The sequence below is a fragment of the Lissotriton helveticus genome, chromosome 5_1 (assembly GCF_964261635.1).
Source record: "Lissotriton helveticus chromosome 5_1, aLisHel1.1, whole genome shotgun sequence".
Lineage (NCBI taxonomy): Eukaryota > Metazoa > Chordata > Amphibia > Caudata > Salamandridae > Lissotriton > Lissotriton helveticus.
This window is the reverse complement of record NC_136065.1, coordinates 775,518,582-775,533,836: the sequence shown is the minus strand read 5'-3', so window position 1 is coordinate 775,533,836 and position 15,255 is coordinate 775,518,582. Positions and strand designations below refer to the sequence as shown.

Below are 15,255 nucleotides of genomic sequence, written 5' to 3'. Positions count from 1 at the left end.
TATACTGGGTGCTTCACCTTTCCTAGGCCCCCGCCCGGGCGAGAGCAGCATTTCTTTTACTGCTCCTGCCAGACGGGAGCAGTGTGGAGTTGTATTCTCCTGGGCAGGGAACCAAAGTGTCCTGGGAGTGGAATACTCAGGACACTGTGCATTACCACTCCCCAAGGGATTAGGTCCGCAGGGCTGGTGTTGGTAAGGGGAGGGGTTGCATAACCTCCCTCCACTTCTTCTTGTTTTTGGCACTAGAGGATGGGGTCTCCGGGGCCCATTTGCAGCTGGTGGATGGGGGATGCATGCCCCCTCCCCTTGAATCTTATTTGGGCCCCAGGGGATGGGGTCTCTGTGGCCCATTTGTAACTCAGGGAGGGGGTCCACATGGTATAATTCCATTCAGCAGTTTTTGCACTAGCACTGTTCAAAACAAATCTACAGAAAATGCATGGGTATTTGGGGTTTTGCCCCCCCCCCTCCCTTTTCTCACTCCCACTTGAAGGGTCACCCCAAAACTTTCCATGCACAAACTAGGCAACAAAGAATTATTTTTTGGAAAGTTTTGTGAAGTTTTGTCAACCAGCGCCAATGTCATGTGCAAACCAAAAAGGCATTTCCCATGAAAACGCTGACGTAACTACCCAATTGCGATTTTCTGCCAGTTTGTGTGGCATTGCACTAGTGGAGTGGCTTGATACATCTGACCCATATTTTGGTTCAGCTGATTAGATCATTAGATAAGTTGACACATGCTAATGTGTGAAGACCTGTGTGATGTGGTCTTCCTAATATGCTAAAAGATATGCACTTGGTAATTTTACTTATGATCATTTTAATTCAATTCGGTGATTTTATTTTTTGAATATCAGTTTGGTATATATAGAGTTGGCTCCTCAAAGCATTGTTAGTGGTTAGAAAAAATATTTTACAATAGGAAATCTGCAAGACTATTTTTAAATTAGCTACAGTAGAAAATCCTCTTAAGTGCTGTAGATGATGATTATATTAACTCATCTGAAATGTCTTTAGGAAATTGAAAATATGTTGTTCCTTCTTAGTAAACAACTTGTAAGTTCGAACAACGGTTCCTTCTCAATCAATTCAACTGGCTTCTCTATGAATATTAATCTTCCCCTTTTCCGCTCTTTTTGTCTTCTGCTTACATTTCCTCTTTTTTTCTTGTGTTATCTTTTATTTTCTTATATAAATGTTTTTGTACACTTACTTCCTTACCTCTTTATCTGGATGTATTGTCATATTTTGAATTATATTTAAATTGCATATTGCTATGTGACTGATAACTGCTATATCTGTGTACTTTGCTTTGTGTATCTTTGATTGTAGCTAAAATATTGAAGTGTGAAAAAAGAAGCGTGTGTCCCACTCCTGGGAGTCTGAGCACCATAGTACTCAACATTTGCAATGAGAGCAATTCATCTAAGAGCAAAGAAGAATCAGCACAGCAGCCCAAATATTGTACCCTGTTATTTGTGTTGCCCGCGAACGCTTGCTCCTGGAGAAGTGAGTGGGCACTCAATATAAAGCATGCATCACTCTGATTACCTATCATTCTATAAACTGACCATACTGGAGCTTAGAGCTAGAGCGCCGGTCTCGAATGATGGCTCCACCACTGAACTCTGAATTGAATCTCTGTGTAATACTCAAATACTTAAAGTAACAACTCTTGTGCTCCATCGGTTACTTACACAATGCCCACTTCATGTGCCAGGCTAAGTTGAGCTTGACCAGTTACCCACTATTTCAACAAAAAATACCGGGCTCTGGAATTTGTTGTATTTTCAAACAGTTTGTTCTATCAAGAACGAAATTCAGGCTGCTCAGCTTAAAACACTGTAAAACGTATCAGATAAATGTTCATTGTAATAAACTTACTTTCATTATCTTCGCTGGCCAATGAGTGAAACGTGCAGTTCTGGAGAACTTTTTCAGCTGTAAAAGTGAATAAAATACTAATTACTTTTCAATCGATCACTTCACCTTGTTTACTTAACTCCACAACAGCAGTCTAGACTATGGCTTCTGATGATAAAACATACTCTTTGAAAGCCAGTACAGTTAATAGCTGAGGTAAACACAGAGGAGGGCTTCATTAGGCCTCCGAATGTGGAGGCGTGGTAGTTCCGCAGCCCCTCAGTTAGTGATACTGGGCGCCCTGTTAATTCATGGAGTTTTGAATTAGAAGGGATTACTTGTTGACCCTTGATAATCCAATGAGAAATATGGTATTACCAGGGTAATCCGTAATTCCAATGTCGATTTTCCTGATAATCCCTCATTCTCACACACTGTTTCACCTGGAGATTTCGGATGCGGACACCAGCTGCAATCTCCATGTGAAACCCGAGAGATCTGAAGTAACTTCTTGGATTTTTAACAGCCCAAAAACAAGAAAATAGCCTCTAGCAATGAGCGCTAGAGTGGCATATTATGAAAAGCGTGCATTTGTGTTAATAATATATAGTCAGCTTGCATTAATGTCCTATTACTTACCGGTAATCTTCATTACCCCCAGGTCCCTCCGTCCTCGACACCTTCTTAATAACATGTGGAGAATACCAAAGCAGAAACCGGCCTTCCGCACCCAGAAGCACACCCAGGAAACCACAACAAAAGCAGCAACCCAAGGGAGCACCGAGAAGGAGGAAAGGAAACCGCAGGAAACAACCGAGCCGCAGCCCAGGACAGCAGGGCCAAAACAAGGACCGGAGACAGCCCAAAACACAGAAGGCCAGGGCATCAACAAGGAGGCCGCCAACCAGAGAAACCGGGGACCGAGCAACCGGAACCAAGACCCAAAGGACACAGCCAAGCAATCCACCAGACAAGGCCGCCCAGCCCGCACCAAGGCGAAGGCCACAGGACAAGCCAGACACCAAGGCATGGACCAAAAGAGGAAGGACAGGCCAGAAACAGGCCCACCCCACCAAACCGAACGACGCAGCACGAGAGACAGGCAAGGGAAAAACACCCAAAAACCCAGGAGGAGAAAAACCTCACAGGGAAGGAGGCCACCAACCAAAACAGGAAGGCCACCAAACCCAAAACAGCAGGGGAAGGCAAGGCCAACCCAAAGACCACAGGCCAGAGACGTCCCCGGAAGCACCAGCCGAAGCCGACCAACAAAGGAAAGGCCAACAAGGGCGGGGACAAAGCAACCTGCCAGAGCCCGCAGAAAACCCGAACCCCAAAGGGACGGGAAATCAACAGGACCGGGGGCCAGAGCAACCGAGAAACACCCAGCCGCCCCCACACCAGGCCCAGAGGGCAGGAAAAAAACAGGCGCCCACACGGCAGAGGACCGCACAAGCACCCCACACCCCGGCCAAGCAGCCAGCACGGGCAGGAGCAGCGGAAAAACAAACAGCAAAAGGGCGCACAGCACCCAGACCAAAAGCCCACAAGGCCCGACACCAGCAAAGACGGAGAGGGGCCCAGAAAACAGGAGAAACCAGGGCAACAAACGCTAAAAGAAACCAGGAAGCCAGGATCAGAGCCAAGCAACCGGACCAAGGAGCCGGACCCGCAGGCCCAACAACACCCCGGAGGGAGCCCAAGCAAAGCCCAGGCCACAGCAAAAGGGCAGGAAAGAACAGGGAACCCCCAGCACACCACCGTCCGACCACACAGAAGGCCGGAAAGAAACAAATACAACCGCCAAAGCGGAAGCCGGAGGTAGGAGAGAAGCAGAGGGCCATGCAGCAGGAGACCCCCGACAACCCGCCACCAGGGGGGAGGACCCCACCGAGGCAAGAACACCTCGGAGGCCCGCAATCACAAAGCCAGGGACACGAAGAAACCCGCCACCCAGCACGCCCGGCAGGCCAGGAGGCAGGACAGCAGACACCCCGACCGCACAGACAGGCAGCCGGACGGGGCAGGAACCAAGCCAGGAGCAGCAAGGGAGCCAGAGGCGAACCAGGACACCAAAAACCAGGAAACGCACCAGAAAACACTCCCCAGAGCAGGCAAAAACAGCCAGGAAGCCCAGGAGGCACAGCCCGAGGACAACCAGAACAAGCAGGAAGCCAGCAGACCACCGGAGCCACAGGAACCCACAAAGGCCCCAACCCAGGCGAAAGAAGACCGGGAAGAGAACCGCCGCCAGGAAGAGGCCCCGAAGAACCCACCAGGAAGCGGCCACCACACGCAGGAGCAGAAAGCCCCAGCAGACACCCAGCCAGAACAGAATGGGAGCACGGCTACAGGCCCCCAACCGGGAGAACCGGAGACCAAAAGAGGGGAAAACAGGCACCCCGCCAAGGACAAGGCAAACAGCAAATGACAGCCAGGCCCAAAAAGCAGAGGCACAAACCCCAGGGCCCAAAAGGCGAACCACCACCAAAAAAACAACCCGGCGAGCGGGAAACACCACAGACAGGAAGAGCAGGAGCCCAACAACAGCAGTCAGAGAAGCCGCACCAGGCACCCACAGCAGACCCCAACCGGGAACAAACCAGACAGGAACACAGGCAGCCCCAGGAGGGGCAGGCAGGAAAGCACCCAAAGCAAGCCAAAGGCAAGCACAGGGAAAACCAAGGAAGAGCAAGGAAGAACAGCAACGGCCAGACCCCAGAAGCAACCAAGCACAAAGAAGGCCCCGGGACAACACCCAAAGCCCCAGGCCGGAGCAAAGGAGAACAGAACAGCCACAACCAAGGCAGGACGAACCCCCGAGGAGCAGGCCGAACACCCAGAGAGCACCAGGAAGGACACCAGGAGGCCGAACAAGGACCAGGCGCCCCCAAGGAACGGGTACAAACCAGGAGCCCACGAGCCCCACACCCCAACCAACCAAGCCAAAGCCAGGAAGTTGAGGCGCAGAGCCAGCAGGCAAGCGGAGCACAGGCCCCAAAACAACAGCCAGTCCGCAGCGGAGACAAGGCCCCACCCGCACAAATGTAAAGCGCACAAACACCCGCAAGGGGCTCCAGGCGATAGGGGCCGACGGGAAGACCAAGCAAGCTAATGCCCAGAGTCACACGGTGAAGGGCCAAACAGCCGCCGGAGCCGGAGAACGAACCGGGATCCCCAGACACCGGAGTCAGTCGCCCCAGTCGCGGCGCCAGCCAACGCCCAGAGTCACAAGGTGCAGGCGGCGCAGAGGAACACAAAGAAAAGCAGGAAAAAACAAACCCGCGGCAGGGAAAAGAAAACCAGGGGAGCCAACAGGCCCACCCCCATGCGGCCCCCCAGAAGCCCGAAAACCGACCCACCAGCAGCCAGGGGCAGGGAGTCGCAGAGGAACCGGGAGAAGGGGAAACAGCAGCGCAACCCCAACAACCCCCGCAGAGGAAGCGAAAGGCGACCCTGAAACAAAAGCCGCAAAGGGCAAGGCGGAAGCAAGCAGGCAGGAGAGACCCCAACAACAAAGGGAACCCCAGGAGCAAGCACACACGGGGCCAGGAAAAAAGGGAAACAGCCACCGCAGAAGCGACAGGAACCCACGCCAAACAGAGGCAGGCCACCAAACCAAAAAGAGCGAAGGCCAACAACACAGAGAAGCAGCCAACTCACGCCAGGGAGAGGAGGAACCCCGCCCCCCCCCCCAAAGCGCCCGAAAGAAAACACAGGAGTAATTGAGGCCAGGAGCAGAGGCACCACCAGAAGGCAGCGAACCAAGGGAGAAGCCCAGGCAAAAACCCACAAACCCAGGCCCAGGAAGCCCACGCCAAAGCCAAAGGCAACCGAGGGGCAGCGGAGGCCAAAGAGCACCGAACCCGGAAACAGGCCAGCGCCCGAAGCAGAGGCCAGCCACGGAAAGTAAGGGTTACGAGAGCAGGAAACGAGCCCACCTGAACAGACCCCGGACCAGACACCCAAGCCACGAAGGAGGGTGGCGAGGGCATGGAGCCCCAGGAGGAAGAGCACCAAGGCAACCAGAGAGGAGGAGAGGAGCCCCCAAAGGAAGCCCCCACCAGGGGAGCCAACAGAATGCCACACCCAAGAAGAGAGACCCAACCAAGGCACACGACCAGGGCAAGAAAACCCAGGAGCAGCCAGGGGAGCCCAACGGGGCAGCACCAGGATCAAGGAGGCGCGGACACAAGCGCGGAAGCAGGGAAGCGGCAGGGCGCAGGCATCGCAAGCAAGAGGCCCCAGGGACAAACCCCAGCAAACCCCAGGGCCCCCCCCCCAAAAACAGCCACCGCAACACCAGGCAACCCCACAGAAGAGCACAAGGAACCAGGCACAGCAGGAAAACCCGTCCACGGAGCCAAGACCAACCAACAGAGCCAAATCCCCAGAGGCAGGCGCTGCAGACCACACGGGCAACTAGGGCGAGCCCAGGACCGACTCACCCGCCCGAGCAGATCCCCACGGAGGCAGGCAAGCGGGACAAACACGAAGGAGAGGAGCGATCCCAAGAACCCCCCCTCACAAGACCAGGACAACAGGAGACCGGCACCATCACTGTCTAAAAACATGCCCTTGTCTTACATATATACAGGCATGTGCTCGGACACCAGGGAGTACCCTCACGTGGCACACCGGGAACTGCCCAAAGAACGGCCCCCAGGAGGCAGAGGAACCCCAGGTATAAACCCAGCCCCCAAGGAAACAGCGGCAGTACCATCATTCCAAGCAAGCAGCACCCAGCGGCAGTGGGGGCCAACATACAACAAGACCCCCACAGCCAGCGCTCAGGGAAAAAAATATATAATAAATATATTACATTTGCATCATAACATCAGCACAGTCATTAGCAATGGAAAAGCGGCAAGAAACGAAAACCGCCAAGCGGAACTCACCCGGAGGAGGGGCCGCATCCAACCACAGGGCCCCCCCCCCCCAGCCGCCATCCAGGATCCCGGAAGCCCTCACCAGCAGCACAGGCAGCAGAGATCCGGCAGGAGCCCCAGGGGAAAAGGAAACCGGCTCGAAATCCACACAGCCCAGCACAGGAAGACGAGCCTCCAGTAACCCGGAAGGATCCCCTCGGGAGCCGGCTCACCAGCCGCAAAGGGCCGGCAGAAACCCCAAACAGAGGAAACAAAGAGCCGGCACAGAAACCAGGCAACCCAGCAAGCCCAGCAGGCCAGGAGGCAAGGAACCAGGAACCCCAACCGCACAGCCAGGCAGCCGGATGGGGAAAAACAGGAACAAAAGCTACTCAAGCCCAGCAGGAGCAGCACCAGCATCCAACATCAAAAACTGTCGAAGACAGAAAAAAAGAACAGACGGAATGCTGGGTAAGTACTGCTTATGTACTCCCGGTGGGAGGGGCAGTATTATGGTCCCAGCATGCCTCTGTTCTTTTTTTCTGTCGGGAGATGGTTATCTCCACATGTTATTAAGAAGGTGTCGAGGACGGAGGGACCTGGGGGTAATGTGAACTGTTTTTCCACATCCCCTTTGTCTTTTTTCACAAATTCCAGGGAGTGTAAACAGGCACTGTTAGAAATTGGGTTTCTGGTTGGCAGAGGTATGCACCCCGTCCAAGCAGGAACCACAATCCTAGTCAGCATAAATTAGAAACACACTTTAAATTAATCTGTGCTCACCTTCTGGTAGCTTGGCACAGAACAGTCAACTGTAACAGTAATTTAAGAAACATTGTGTAAAGTATTTGTTCACACCACATACAGTAACATAGTGAAAACACCACAAAAGACCAGTTTAGAACAATAGAGAATAATTTTGATAGAAAAACAAGACAAAACTGCCAAAACTTCAATCAGTAGAAGTTGAGATATGAATGTTTAAAGATTAAATGCAAAAATAGCGCCTAGAAGCAAATAGCACTCAAAGAGTTAATTGTTCACGCTGAACTGGGACAAAGTCAAGAGTTCATGCTGCTCACAGTGGAGCGCAGACCGACTACAGGACCCCTGCAGGGCCCGCTGAGCAAATGTGCCTTAATCCGTATTGCAGCACAAATGTGGGGTGCATTCGAGAAATACATCGATGATCTTGACGGAGTTGACAGGTTGCGTTTGATTTCTCCACGCAGCGGTAGAAATGCGTCAGTTCCATGGATGAAGTGGTGATTCCAGGGTGCGGCAGTTCGGAATTCAATGCGCCGGTTTAATCCATGCTGGAGGGGCGATGTGTCAATCTTCTCCACACAGTGGCAGCGATGCGTTGCTTCCAAAGCAAGGAAGGAGTGTGGCTCACTGGTTAGAGGCGGCAGACCCGTAAGCAGAGAACGGCCTGGGACCAGGGTTCGATTCCCGACGCGGCAGGGTCAGCGGACTCGATAATTCTCGCCTCGGTGCCTACTCTAGTCAGAGACCACACGCGGCAACTCTGGGCATCAGCTTGCCTCATCTTCACAACGGCCCCCCCAGATCGCCGGGGATGCTTGGTCGCACCTTAGAGATACCCATCTGGGACCATCTCTCAGGGTGAGCCAGGATGGGTTCCCCAGCGGTCGAAGCGTGGAGATACTCCTCCGGGAGTCGATTCCTAGCGCTATATAAACCCGCAATTAAATTAAATTAAATTAAAGCGGTGATTCAAGGGGGTTATGCAGTGGTTCTGAGAACAATGTGCTGGTCCCAGGTCTGGTAGCAGTGGTGATGCGTTGATTCTGATCTCACTGCAGGCAATGCGTCGGTTCCAAGTGCAGCAGCGTCATCGATGCGCATGTTCTTGTCAGATGCAGTACTTTAAACTCACTTCCAAGGGCCCTGGACAGGATAGGCACCACTTGACAGAGCAAGACTTAGAGCAAGTAAAGTCCAGGTGCTGAGTTAAAGATGAAAATTGAAGTCTTTAATATCCGTGAGACTTCATCAACAGGCGGCAAGCCAACACACACCTTGGAGACCACTTAGGTTCTAGGATGGAGAGATGCAGGTCCAGTCCTTCTTACGCCCAGGCAAGGAGCAGAGGCCAACACAGCAAAGCAGTTCAGCAAAGTGGCTGTGCATCCTAGTAGCACAGTTCTTCCTGGTAGAATGTCCTCAGTTCCAGAAGTGTTCTGATTTGGTGGTGTCAGAGGCCTAGTACGTATACCGCGTTAGGCCTTTAAAGTAAGGATACTTCAAAGAGATCCTCTGAAGTACACAAGACCCTGCCTTTCCTGCCCTGGCTACGGAGTCACTCCAGGGTGGTATGCAACACTTTGTGTGGGGACAGTACCCCGCTCTTTCATGTGTAGAGTGTCAGCTCCTCCCTCCCTTCCTGCTCGGGGTAACCAATCAATATGCAGAGGGCTACTCAGTCACACCTACCCTTCCTTTGTGTGTGGCTGTCTAGAGGGAATGCAGGAAACCAGCTGTCACCCACCCCAGGCCTGTATTCCAGAGACAGACATAAGGCACCAAATGGTTTAAGTAAGAAAATGCCAACTTTCTAAAAGTTACATTTTCAACTGTAATTTAAAAACTAACTTCACCATCAGTTGCGTTTTTAAATTGTAATTCCAGAGGTACCTACGTTTTGTTTCCCATCTCTTCCCAATTGGAAATTACACTTATAAAATGTAATAAGGCAATCTCAATGTGAACCTATAGGAGAGATAGGCCTTGCAGTAGTGAAAATGAATTTACGTGTATTTTATTCCATGGACAGCATGTAAAACTTAAAAATACATGTCCTACTTTTTGAACAGACTGCACCCTATCCATGAGATGTCCAGGACATACCTTAGGGGTAACCTATATGTAATATAAAGGAAGGTTTAGTCCTGGCAAGTAGGTTAACTTGCTAGGTCAAAATGGCAGAATCTGTCTGTTCAGTGGCAAGCCTGAGACATGTTGCAAGGGATACTTAATTGGGTGCCACAATCACTGCTGCACGCCCACTAGAAGCTTTTGATTTACAGGCCTTGGGCACATGTAGTGAATGTTACTAGGGACTTCTAAGTAAATTAAATATGTCAGTTGTGGACAAAACCAATGGTACCATATTTAAAGGAAAGAGTACATGCACATTACCACTGGTTAGCAGTGGTAAAGTGCGCACATGGCTAAAGCCAGCAAAAACAGGAGGTCAGAAGGCAAGAAATCAAGGGCAACCATGCAGTGGATACTATGTCTAACAGGCACTCACTGCACCCCTTGGTTCAAACACTTCTGTGGACAATTTGGCAGCATTTTCCCAACAGGTGTCTTTTTAAATATATCAGATGTCAACACAATGTCAGATTAATTTGTGGGGGCATTTTTATAGAGTGCAAATTTGACTGACCCAAAGGTATTGAAGTGCTTTACAAAAGCACCAGTTAGATTACACAAGGTCATGTACTTTTTTTGTTTTTAGATGCATGTAGATTAAGTGCTGCTGACGCCGCCCCTGTTTATTCATTATCTCCCCTCTACCTGACAAAAGGAAGCACCGTTCAGGCCTCTCACCCCATCCATTGTTGCTGCTTGCCCGCTACGCTGCCTCTTTCTGTCGTCCTCCTCCTACTCCTCCTCCTCTCAAACCTCTAATTTCAAAGCACATTTATGGTAGCTCCCCAGGGACTATGAGGCATTTTTTATTATATAATGTGAACTCAAGCGACCCAAAGGTGTTTGAGCGCTTTACATGAGCCGAAGTTACATTACACAAGGTCAGATTAATTTTGGGGGGTGCAAACTCGACTGACCAGAAGGTATTGGAGCGCTTTATGAAAGCGCTAGTTACATTACACCAGGTCAGATAAATTTTTTTCGTTTTAGGTGCACAGAAATTAATGGACCCCAATGCTCTCCCTGTTTATTTATAATTTCCCCTCTACCTGAAGAATGGGATCATTTTGTTGTTACTATGTCCAGTACTCCTATACCCAGAGAGCTGGGCAGAGGGGGCGAGGGGTTTGCTGATAAATGGGTGGTGCGAGCAGTGTTTTGAATGGAAAACTCAGGAGAAGGGTGGCTGGTGAATAGAGGCCTGAGGGAGGAGGGATGTAATGTCTCTGCCATTGAAAAGTGCTTGACTGCCTTTTTTCATAGGCTGTTCACTACTCTAGTGATGCAGTCGTACGCAGTTAGTGCTGTTGACTTGCATCGAGGCACTTATCTTTCTGTCTGTGTGTTAAAAAGCCATGGAATGTGTGCATACATGTTTCCTGAGGCAAGCATGTATTCCTGAACGACAATGCATAACCCAGTGTGTAGTAATTGCATAGCTCTTCAATCCCTGGTGGCACAGCACCCAGGATAATGTGCTGTATTGCTAAATACTTATACGGTCCCAACGGTGATACCTATTGGCTATGCCAATGCTTGTTTGTGTTTGAAATGCATACTTTTAGCAAACTGTTCATGAGAAGTCTAATCACTAAGCTACATGGCTCACACCCAACTAACTGTGTTTTCACAGTAGAGAGCTATTGATTCCAGGGTGCCCTCATTTAAGACTCAAAAAACTATATGAAAAAGCACCATTTGCATTTTGCAGTGTTAAATATCCCTTTGTAAATCACAGCTGGCTTAGGGAATGATGTATTGAGTTTGCCCAATGAGATCCTAGTGAAAATATTGTTTGAAGAGCTGTCTCAGTCATTGGTCCATTATCTCAGGTATTAGCTCAAGTACCTAGTTGAATGAACACTGGATATTTCTAGGGCTCTTTCCAACATACCAGAGATTTTTAGCACCTCTATTATGTTTTTGAAAACTGAAAATAGCTGTGATGTCCACCAGTGAGTTTAACACTTAATCATATTGATTGCCAAGCCACCTGGGCTAACTGAATTATATGCTGTCTACATATTGACCACTGACAAAATCTGTCATAGGAAATTAGAATATTTAAGGCTTCGCTAGATGCTTTTTTGGGTTTACCTTTTGGTTCCTGATCCCCTTCATATATGTGATCTATAATGCCCAAAGGTTTCATTGAGTGGAATTACATTAAAATATTAATTATCTGATGAATTTCCCTTTGTCGCAGAATTTCAAATTTTTATCATTCTTCTGTTATGTTTCCTTTCTAGTATTTGATTAAAATCATTAGTGCCTCATGCTCTTGCTTACTTATTCAAGGTACATTTCCTCCCCATGTCGACCATGCTTCTTTATAAAGTTTATCATTGTCCTCCTCTGCTTTGAATGTGTCCGAATATCATTATTTAACCAGCATTCTAAATGAGAGAACAGAGCCTGCTGCTCAAGTGATCACATGCTCAACTGCATTTCCAAAACTTGGTTTACCACGTCAGAGAAATATTAATATTGAGACATATTGTAGCAAAGAGGTTGTTTCAGTGAGGAATACCGTCCAGCAGGCATATTGATACCAAGCACTCTTTAGCAGAATACAGACTGATTAAAGATTTCCCTGTGAGTAAGCGTGGCTTTTTCCAGACTTGGGTGTAACTTGCTCCTGAAATTCCATTGCATAATTCTGACCTACTCATGGAAGAACATTTTTAGAATCGGACCCATCATGACTCAGAAGCAGAGGCCCTATGAGAAATACTGCGCCTGAAATATTGTGCCTATGCGAAAGAGGACTACTCGGGCAAATATGAAGAGCAGCATCCTGCTCCTAATTAATACTAAGCCAAGGAACAAAATATAAGTTCAGGAATACCATACCTAAAAGGAACAATATATTTGAATCTTCATGTGCCAATGGAAACTGTTCCTATCATGAACTTTTCAACTGGGAGGCATTAAAATGTACTTAGTACACAAAATCAACCCTTCCTTGTTAATACCAAATAAGATATCCTGGGGCATAATTACAAGCCCCTTGAGTCGCTGATGCATCTCTTTTTGGGACGCACAGGTGGCACATTTTGCTGCCCCATATTTACAAGGACACATAAAGCCACCTTGCGTGGCTTTTCGTGTCCTTGTATATATGGCCACTATTCAGGCGGCACTTTGCTTGAAAGGGGCATTCCATGGGTGTTTCTGTCGGTGTTTTCACGCAGCACCCATGGAACCAGACACATTCTCAGATTTACAAGAAATCATAAACCTGGGAATGTGTCAGAATGCTACGCCTCCCCAGGCGCAACGAGGAGAAATGTTTTCATTTCTCCTCGTTTTTTCCTCTTTCTGTGCATGCTGCATTATGCTGTGTCGGCGCATGGCAGCCAACTGTGCGCACGCGCAGGGAGCAGCCCTGGGATTGGTAATATTTTTTTAGATATGACTCATCCCTGTGCTTTGAAATTGACTCAGTGTGGTGCAGCAAGGCCCTATGCATTTTAGTCCAGGGAGGACCTGGCCTGGCAGTTCGGGCTGGACTGTTCCCATTGGGCTCAGGGTCAAGACTGATTTGAATATGGCTTGGTTCAAACTGGAATAGCATGGTGAGCAAAAGAAACGATGGATTTAGACCCAAATCTCTGTACTGGGGTGAATGTATGACATTGGTCTGCATTCTGTCCATCTATTGTTCTTTTTGCATTTATTAAGCTACGAGGCAATAATGTCTCTGTCTTGCTGTTTTAAGAGATTAATTTCCCACCGAAATGTTAAGGGAAGATGTATGGAAGTACACTCTTTTCAGTTTAATGCCTCAGGACGTTGTGTATAGCTTGTGTCCTGAAGCCACTAGCGTACAAATCAGAGATGAATGCCCTCAATTTATTGTGCCAAGAATAGTGCACAAGTGTACAATTTCCAAATAAATATGGCACCAAATTGTAATGCAAGACAACTGTACATCAGAATACTGTGACAGAGATTAATGGAACAGCATATCCCCTAGCCACGAATATCGTCTTGATATAGCTCCGCTGTCACCAAGGACTAGTAGCCAATCGGCTGCCATGGGCCAGGTTGCTTTTGAGCGTCCTAACCGCCCTGAAAACTAAATGCTTTGTTCTATGACTGGAGTGAATTCCTTCCATACACACACAGCAGCAGAGTACTCACGGGCAGCCAGGAGAATGCATGGACAACTAAAGAGATCCACATGCTTACCAGCTCATGATGTTGATCGGTGGAGAATGATGGAGGGGGTGTAGATGTCCCTCTCCATCGGTGCCAATTTTCTGGGGCCTTCACAAAGCCATCCTTCTTCCAGCTTTGCTCCATGATGAATAAGTGCTAGTAGCAATATATCGACTCTAGAAGACAGCCTGAAGCATAATCTTGAGTGTGTCCACTGGCAGCTTGGTGATGACACTGTGTCCCCTTGATTCCCCCTCATGCCTATTTAATCTACGGACAGACGCTCCCTACTTTTTTTACTCGCACTTGCAGGTTCTTTTTCATATCTTCTTTTGCTCTTCGTAATAGTTTTTTGATCTTTCTCTTCATCCTTCTTTCTCACTTTTGTGTTTTTCTCTCTCTTGCTCTGGATCAAAGTCCTTTGAGGCAAAATAAGTGTTGTTCCCCAATTATCAATGCCTGTGCAGCACACCTATAACCCCTGGCTCAAATTAAGCACTGCTTTCACTCACATACTCCAACATATCTACACTAAAACAAGATCTGTTAGTACTCCCTCCAGAAGCATTCCACGGTTTCTAGCTTTTCTCCAAGCATTTAAACTTTGCAGAAGACAGGCCAAATGCTGCTTGTGACATACTTGCTCCCAAAACTAGGAAATCTTATAACCAAGCCCTGGCCTTCTTTGGACTTGGGATATGGTTCACAAATGTAGCTATTTCTCTGTTTAGATCAACTCAGTTACGAACTTGCAGAGAGAAAGTGGCAACTCACTCAAGGCCCCCCCCCCCCAAGTCAGTCAAGGTACGTTCTTTATCACACACCTGTCCAACACCCTTTGCAAAAACAATGTTTGACAAATTGGCCACATAAGAGAAGCTATGAAGCAAAGATTAAGTAATATATGCTGCAATCTGCTGACAGTTTAAGGGGTTCAATCATTCCTTTCTTCATGGTCACAAACTCTATTCCTGCCTCCTTTTATTGGAAAGCTGGGGTTGATATCTTGTGAAGTTCCATAGTAAAGCATTTTATTACCTCCTCTCATTCGCATCTATATAGCCCCCCGTGCATCCTTGTTATGCAACCTCAACATGCAATTCAACATGTACGCTGAGGACGCTCGCCTCCTATGCAAATTGCATCAACAAAATCCTTCCTACATTGCTTACTTTCTTCCTCATTTCCAACTAGTGTATACTCTTAAAGTAGTACTTAAGTGTATTTTCACCAATTTCTTGAAGTTGAACCCTGAGAAGAGAGAGCATTGGCGCGCCAGAAATTATGACCTGAAGCTGCAGTTCTCTGCCAGGCTCCGCCCACGGCGTCTCGTACAATATCTGCTGAACTGGCTTGCAATCTAGACTTTCATATTGATGCTGACCTGCCTATGAAGGAGCAGGCTTCTACCCTTGCCAGAAATTGTTTCTGGCAACGGAAACTGATAAAACAGTTT

General features: G+C 48.5%; 2 protein-coding genes across 4 annotated transcripts in view; one reads left to right on the top strand and one right to left on the bottom strand.

Annotated features, from left to right (window-relative positions):
- Positions 1–15,255, top strand: part of CDH23 (cadherin related 23) — a 1,152,220-nt gene that overhangs the window by 540,162 nt on the left and 596,803 nt on the right. The gene's annotated exons all lie outside the window — the stretch shown is intronic.
- VSIR (V-set immunoregulatory receptor) overlaps positions 1–15,255 on the bottom strand; it is a 109,552-nt gene that overhangs the window by 35,283 nt on the left and 59,014 nt on the right. For all 3 annotated transcript variants that reach the window (XM_078643249.1, XM_078643250.1, XM_078643251.1), the window contains exon 3: positions 1,888–1,944. In XM_078643249.1, coding sequence (XP_078499375.1) covers positions 1,888–1,944 — 57 coding nt within the window. The remainder of the gene's footprint in view (positions 1–1,887; positions 1,945–15,255) is intronic.